The sequence below is a fragment of the Aphelocoma coerulescens genome, chromosome 1 (assembly GCF_041296385.1).
Source record: "Aphelocoma coerulescens isolate FSJ_1873_10779 chromosome 1, UR_Acoe_1.0, whole genome shotgun sequence".
In the NCBI taxonomy this organism is placed as follows: domain Eukaryota; kingdom Metazoa; phylum Chordata; class Aves; order Passeriformes; family Corvidae; genus Aphelocoma; species Aphelocoma coerulescens.
In genome coordinates this window covers 18,291,770-18,300,095 of record NC_091013.1, presented here as the reverse complement: position 1 = coordinate 18,300,095, position 8,326 = coordinate 18,291,770, and the positions used below count along the sequence as shown (strand labels likewise).

The 8,326-nt window shown below is 40.9% G+C and overlaps 1 protein-coding gene across 1 annotated transcript in view; it reads right to left on the bottom strand.

Moving 5' to 3' along the window:
- Positions 1-2,277: 2,277 nt before the first annotated feature.
- Positions 2,278-8,326, bottom strand: part of GEMIN8 (gem nuclear organelle associated protein 8) — a 29,229-nt gene continuing 23,180 nt past the window's right edge. The window contains exon 7 of the mRNA XM_069027462.1: positions 2,278-4,303. Within this exon, the coding sequence (XP_068883563.1) occupies positions 4,053-4,303 (251 nt within the window). The 3' untranslated portion in view covers positions 2,278-4,052. The remainder of the gene's footprint in view (positions 4,304-8,326) is intronic.

Genomic DNA, 8,326 nt, shown 5'->3' with positions numbered 1-8,326 from the left:
AGCCTTGAACACACTCTGGCTATAACCACCCTTCAGAAGCAGCTGAGACCCCCTCACAGGCTGCTATTCTACCTAGAAAAGAGCCCATAAGAATTTACATCCTTTGGACCATCCATGCAGGAACATAGGAGACAACAGGTTAGACAAGGCAGACAGCTGACTGAGTAGCACACAAACGTGAAAAAATATTTTTGTCACAGCACGAATGTATTATTTATCAAATAATACATTTTCCAGGAGCTTACAATTTTAAGACACCACAATGAAAACAGAGTCGGGATGCTTCCTTTTGACAGACTGCATTTCACATTTTGGGCAATAATCTTGGCCCCTCTCTAATTCTTCCAGCCAAAATGTTCAGCCCAGCATGCCAAAAATCACACTTAAAACTCAAAATTCAAGCAGCTGATTCTGTGTCTTGCTTTTCTCAATTTCTACTCCAAGAGCTAAACTGCTATTAGTGCAACAAGAGATGAAGACACCAATATTTACGGCATATTTCATGTAATGAATGAGAAGCTTTTACAAAGAGAAAGACACAAGTGACCAAATCTGTATGTTATGTAATGCTTATGCTTCATAAAGGCTGTTACAGAAATTTAGGTTGCTTTTTATTATAGCTTTTTCCAAGTGTGAGATGTTTGCAGCCAGCCATTAATGAGATCCCTGTCAAAAAGGATGAATACTTACCCATAACATTGATTGAGAAAATGATGCTCATTAAAATGGTTTAATCTCTTCTCAGGTCACCTGCACTCACAGGCACACTGAGCTGTCAGCTGGGAAATAATTCTAAAAGAACAAGAGCACTTGACAACATCACCATATACACCATATACAAGTAAGCATTTTTTCCTTTGGTAGGAAACCGATAATTGCTTCATTTCTATGATACATTTATATCACACTTCTTCTGAAAGGATTTTTTTTCTCATTTAAGAATACTTTCACTAGAAAAGACCTATTACATTTTTCTCCTATCTTCAAAGCATCTTCAACCAATCACAAACTCTTCTCCTGAAAATAAGGCTGATTTGCACATAACAAATGAGGAAACCAGTTTCTGAAATCAAGACTGATTGGATGACAACTTGTGACTTCAGGGTAATTCCTGGTACTGGCGCTGGGAAAAGCTCATGAGAAACAGCACCACCAGCAAGTGAAGAATTCCCTTTGGGCAGGACTATACCAACAGCTGGCATAACTGAAAGCAAAGGTGCAACCTTCTGGACAAGGAAGAATCCAGTCTGCAGCACCACAGCTGCATTCCAGTCAAGGAACACTGTATCTTTGGGGGAAAGAAGTGTACACGTTCCCATGACTGAGGACTGCAGCATAATATGTGTGTGCAAGAAGGGTGAATGTTACAGACAACTGAAGTGGCATTTTTGAGTTGCTGCTGCGTTTCCTCCATGATCACATGTTTTTATGAGAGGTATTTATTAGAAATGTAAAATGACACAGGAGATGGAGAAAAAGCACTGCAACAAAGAATTTCCAAGTTTCACTGAATTACCGGCAAAATGTGATATCTGGACAATGACCAGCACTGGCCCATCCCCTGAAAGGAGATTACTGGGCAGCAACTCTTAAGTCTGCAGTAGGGTGTTCCTCCCTTTCAGGCCTTAGTACATAGTCCCTAGGGAACAATTCATCCAGTTCTCTCTCTTTCTAACCTCACAGCATATTAAACCCTCTTAGAAATACTTTAAAGAACCGAAGGCAAGGAAATTTCTTTTATATATTTCTTTTTATAAATTTATTTTGTATTTTATGTGAAGTAGGAAAGGAATTCAATGTTTATCTTATATGAGGTCTCTACAAATACTTTTGGAGACCAGAATTTCTGCTTCTGCTAGCAGAACCAGCTGGATGCAGAATAAACCACAGCAAGAATTGGAACTTGTGCTGAAAAGTAAGAACAACCCATTCTTCCTTTTTTTTCTGAACTGAACTGCACAGGGAAAACACCATCACCACACTGGAAACATTTCAAATAGGAACAGAGAGATTTATGCATGTTAATCTGCAAGAGTGTTTTCCTCCAGTGGATGCAGCAACCCTCCCATTCACTTTGCGCTATGTATGGTATTGCCTGACATTGCTGTGAAAGTCCTATCAACACTCCTCGTGCTTCTCCATATGTTAAAACCACTCCTGCTCTAAGTTCAATCTAAGTTCAACGCAGCTGCTAAAAGAAAGCTTTACCATCTAAGAACTGAAGCGTTCTAAGTATGGAAATTTGTTTATGTGAAAAATAAAGTAAATTACAAGGTATCAAGATGAAAATTTATTTGGTCAATGAAAGGAAACCCAAACAAAACACTGACTTTTTGACAAACGAGTGAAGACAAATGCAAGACTGTTAATAATCCTTTTCTCTGTCCTGTCTCACTGAAGTTTTTCAGATTAATCACACCAGAAATATGTCTTGGAAACTGGAGGCTTTTTAATTTCAGTGTTGAATTTAACTTCATCTCATCACAACTAAAGTGAAAGAGGTGGAAGTGACATGGAAATGCTGCTTTGAAAAAACAGTAACTACTACTGAAAGCAAAGATATTCCAAACTGCCCCATAGACTTGCTTTGTTGCAGCTGGCTGTTTGCAGAGGCCACAGCAACTGCTGGGTGTATTACAAACTACACATGCTACAGAGAAACTCTGGAAACTCAGTTGGCATGAACTGAAGCTAACATTTTAGTTGTGACCTTCCTCTGTTGCCAGGAAGGCAGATGAGTATGTCACTATTAAACCAGAAGAAGGTTCCTTTGCCCTGGCATGGAAATGCTGCAACACAAACCACAGCCCTTCAGCACACAATGATATTTACCAGCAGAGCTCCATGGAGAATCCTTTCAAGTGTTCAGGGTACCATTTTCTAAGGAGCCACTGGTTTAAAACAGCCAGTTCAGCCTCTCTTACACAAACCACCAGTACGCTTCACTCTACCTGCAGAGCTATTAGTGGGGCAAGCACAACTGGTCAAAAGTAAAGAGTGACAGAAGCAGAACCAAAGAGCCAGTGCAGATGGATGAGCACACATGGAGGCACATCTCTGTCCAGATGGATGAGTACACATCTACTTGCTTATGTTTAAATTTTGTGCATGTCCTCCACTTGGCCATTGGAAAGCTGCACCTAAAACGGACATAGCCCACAGGGCTACCTGGCATCCACAGCTCCATATACCTTGTTCAGATACAGTTTATCACTCTAATAAGCCTTCTTTAAAGCTTCAAGCCTTCAAGCCCATTGCTGCTTTTTATTAGAATGGCAAAAATGGCTGTAGGCACTGGTCCCAATAGTGCTGTGTCCTCTTAAGTTTCTCTTCTGCTAAACAGATCTCTAACAGACAGGACCACATCAGGCTTCTGCCTGATCCTCCCACCCCTTCATTAAAACATTTTTCTGTATAATGTTGCTTTAGAGTCAAACTCATGCCAGACAAGTATCAGTCTGGAAGAAAAACTTCCTGCTTTATTATAAACCTTTGAAAAACAATTCAAATGTCTGGGCTATGGTAATTTGATAAGTTGCATCTTGGCCAGTAGGCTCCTGGTTCTCAAAAAAATCCAAGATTAGCAGACATAACACTTTGAAGCTATGCTGTGTGAAACAAGATCCTAATACTACCACATTAAATAAGACTAAAAAATGGGATCACTCAAATTCCTAAACAGGAAGACCAGACAATTCCTAAAGTCTTTTTCTTCTCTGCATTGCTTTAAGTTTTCCCAGTTCAGTGGATATGGACATTGTTATGTTTATTGCAAGCATGGTGAAGGCAAGTGGGTATCAAATGAGTGAATTTTAGACAGGTTTTATGTTCCTGTCCCTTTTGTTACTACTTGACAACTGTATGTGGGTTGAATGGACTGTGAGCATTGCTGACAGACACTGTAAAAGAAAAAAAGGCCAAAGAAATACATGCTGCCTTGCCAGACTCTCCCCCAAAGCCCCAAACCAAAATCTGCAGTTTGTTCTTTCAGCAGCCCAAGCTGAGGCACCTGACCCTATAGTTCTGTGCCACGTCAGAACAAGTCCAGGTACTCACAGCTTAAGGGGAATAATGGGCCAGTATTTGGGCTGCTTTTTGTCACAGTTCCTATCAAAGATCAGCTGCATGGCAGCCTCCATTGCCTGGATTTTGGCAGCTTCAGCACCATACAGTCTCTTCATTTCTGCCATGCGCCTCTCCCCAGGTCTTTCTGTAGGCGGCTCCACAGAACGCTCCACCCTCCTGTGCAGGTCTTGATCAGCCTCCACGTATGGGTCCTCAGCTTCCAGCTGCTGCTGCCTCCCTAGACAAAGAAACCATAAGAGATGTAAATTACTGGGCTGTCAACCAATCAGGTTTTATTTTAACTTCTAAAAATATTATATTTTCATATTTTTGCTGTGTCTAAAAGGCCAAAATCCACATGTTCTAGGATGCAGCTGCACTCATTTTGCATAAAGAGAAATTCCTACTACATATCATTATAAAGCCAGGCTGGAATAAATGGGGAGAAATTAAGAAGGTCCTGGAATTGAATCCTAAAACTGTAGGAAACCTCTGTATTAGTACTAGTAAGCAAAAGTCAACATTGCTCTGTTTCTCCCCAACATCCACATGCCCTGAAAAAACTAAAACAACAAAACAACAAAAACCCAAAACACAACTGTCCTCCCCCTCCCAAGAAAACAGAAACAACCCAACCAAAAAATCCCAACCCCTTCCCCATACCAAAAAAATCTGAGGAAAAAGGAGAGTTGTTTCCAAAATCATGACTTAGCAGCTGAGAAAGGAAACAATGCACAGGACAATGCAACTTTAGCTGAATGATAGCCAAGAGGAAACGTAATCAGTTACTACTCTGTGAAAATGAACAAATGGGTCTGTCCTGTCTGCCATTAAGTGCATTCAATGAAACACAGCTGTAAGCACTGTGTCTAGATAAACTGTCCAAACTCGGCCATTTCTCAAGACTTGCAAAGTTCTGGCAGACTTAGTCTATTGCTTTGAAGACAAACAAAACAGAACCAACATAAATGCATGCATCAGGTCTTTTAAAGAGGATTTAAAACAATTCAAGAGGTGAAACATCTGGACCAATCTGTCAATAAAAATTCTCTGTGGTAAGCCTGATTGGAAGCAAGAACTTGATTGTGCACATTCAAATTTACCTCCACTTCCTGGGTACTGCTCTGATGAAAACACAATGCTGTGTGAAGTCAAAGTGCTATACAAAACTCCCCTCTTATGGGGACATTTCTGTAAGAGGTAGAAAATCACCCAGCAGCTGAACTCAACAACAAATGACCATCCTCAAAACGGTGTACCAGGCACAGTTCACTACTATGACAGCAGTCGGGTTTTTTTAAACATCAAAAAGGACAGCGTGTCCACAGGTCAGGATGCATTAGTCACACACAGGACATGCTTCTCAGTGTTTGGTGCCATGTACCTCTTCCCTCTTTCCCCCTAAGGCAGAGATTTAGCTTCCACAACACACATGACATCTGCAAACCCTAACCCAAAGTTAAGTATCCTGACATTTCTGTGTCAAACATCTGCAGTTTATTTTTATTCTGGAAAGTACTGTATCAAGCAGCCAACTGACTGTCAGCCTTCCTAAAGGAATTATCCCCTGTACGTCATTCACAGAAAACAGGTATTTTAAATATATGATCAGAAACTTCAATTTTGGGATCTGTTTGTCTGACAGACACAGAAAGCTTTTGTCCTGTCATTTGAAACACCATTCACAGTTTTGTGTTGGTCGCCGAAGGGCTTGAGGAGTTGTTAGCGATTTATTCCAGAAAGCTGTTTCTGTGATTCTGCTTTAAGGGCACACCCCTGAATTAGGCTGCACTGCCAGAATTCACAAGGAAATATACATTAGAGTCCATATGTGTTTTTGGAAGAGTCAGATTTATTTGGTGTCAGGCCATTTTATCCAGAAGGTCTGAATTAAAGAAACTAACATTGCCTACAGAGGGCTCAGCACTTGGAGGACAAGGTATAGCACCCAGGCTACACCTTGAATCCCACTGAAACCAACTTCCTGGTACACCACACTGCTCACAACTATGTAACATGCTATTAAGCACAAACTGGATGCAAATTACACTGAACAGTTTTAGACAGAAAAAAACAAACAAGCCCATGCTGGCAAACCAATGTCTCCCACTGTAGATTACACAGCAAAACTCTGGCAAGGCAATGAATTGAATCCGTATTTGTTAACTCTCTTGGGCCACAAAGACAATTCCTTGTAATTCTGTGTTGCCCATGGAAATTTTTTATTCTTTCGCTCCACAGCTGCATGCTAGAGACAGCTGCTTCCTTGCTTGTTTGCTGCAGAATGCTCTCTGGTAGCTCATTGCATATACTGGTCCTTAAGAAAAAATAATTTCTCTGGAGATAGATAATGAATTCTTCTGTTTGGAAATTAAATGGATCTCTAGCAGATGGATGAGTGGATTACAGTTTAGTGTGCATCAATCTCCATTTCTCAGCACAGAGTAGCTCATAAATCTGTAGATCCTAATTGTAACAATTAAAATAATAATACCCATTTAAATTCCATGGTCAGAATTACCTGATGAATGTCTGGAGTGTTTTACTCTACACTAATAAGAGGTACTGCCCTTAACTTTCTAACCTGACTTCTGCTATTCCATAGTTACTGGTTAAAAAAATCCCAGAGTGATTGTGTTACAGAGTTTTAGACACATAAATCAGGTCTAGAATCCAGGCAGAGGCTTGGGACAGAAATCCACTATAGGCACCCACAGTTTTTTGCACCAAAGGCTGAATTTGAGCATAGAACATGACAGCTGTTGCTGGTAATACCACTGCAGCTCTGTGGAATATGTTGTAGTTTCAGATCACTTATTTGTGCAGACATACTACTGTGACAAACTCCATAGCCATAGATAAAATCATAGAATGATTTGGGCTAGAAGGGACCTTAAAAATCATCCTATTCCAACCCCCCTGCCACAGGAGGGGACAGTGTCCCCCAGACCAAGTTGCTCAGAGCCCCATCCAGCCTGGCCTTGAACACTGCCAGGGATGGGGCATCCAGAGTTTCTCTGGTCAACTTGTTCCAGTGTTTCACCACCCTCACAGCTGGCAGCACTATTTCCTTTTACAGACTACCAAGGAAAGAAGTCATGAAACTAAATGGGCATGTGAACTACTGCTTTTCCAAAAACAGTATTTCCAGCCAAACACAAACATAAGGAATTGATAACAGAGAAAGTATTGTCCTGTTGAGATGCACACTAAACTTGCTTTGATGGGGCAAGGGCTGGGAAGTAGAACTGCTGTAATTTCCAGCAGTCTGGATTCTATCCATTACCTCAGAGTTTACTTTAAAAACAATACAAAGCAGTACAACTTGAGCTAAATGTGCAACTACCTCTTAATCAAAAAGTCGACAACAAGAATCTGACAATGGAAATATAAACAAAATTATAAACTGTCCATAACCCTGAGCCTATGGAGACAACCAGAATTTCTCTGAAGCAAGCAACCCATACTCATCCATTAAGCAGATAGTATGGTTTATCAAAACACTAATTCTAAGCCTTCAGCAATGAAGTCCCCAGCTCATTCTCAGATCAGTTTCACATTCCAAATTCACAAGCCATTGGGCTGCTAAGTTATAAAAGTAAAACAAGTAATTTTTACACAATTCTAAGTAGTTCCTCCTTCCACTTCACACAGACTAAAATAAACAGGCTTTCTTTTACAGCATTCAGCTTCAACTACTGGCAAGCTTCCCCCAGTCAAGGAACAGTATTTTGTAAATGTTCACAAGACAGGCAGGCAGCTGCAGTGGTGGTTGGTTCCTGCACAAAGGAACAGCATTGCTGATGTTTTCCCAGTTGGTCAGTTCCATTTCTTTTCAAAGATGCTCTTTCTTGAAGCGCTTTTCAAAATTAACTTATTCCTACTAAGTCCAGCTCTGCTGGGAAGTCATCGCTACCTGGCCAAAACCAGTTGGGACATCTTTTTCCAAACACAGTAAACAGAATTCTTTAACCATGAAGAAAAAAATCCAGATCTGTCATGGTTTGCCCCCAGTGTCCTGGGTAACCTAAAATGTTATTGTATTCCATATCTACTTGTGCCCAGGAAGTGTCTCTTTAAGACCCTGGATCTGGAAATGGAACTGTGGGGCCAGCAGGTGCTGGTCTTTTTAAACTCGGGGTTGCTCAGGCAGAGCTCTCTTTTGCCTCATGGCTCTCACTCTTTGCCTTGTCCTTGCAGGCAGAGAGATGAGGCAGCACCAGTGGAGGCTCCCCTCTGGTTTTCTTTTGTGTTTTTTTTT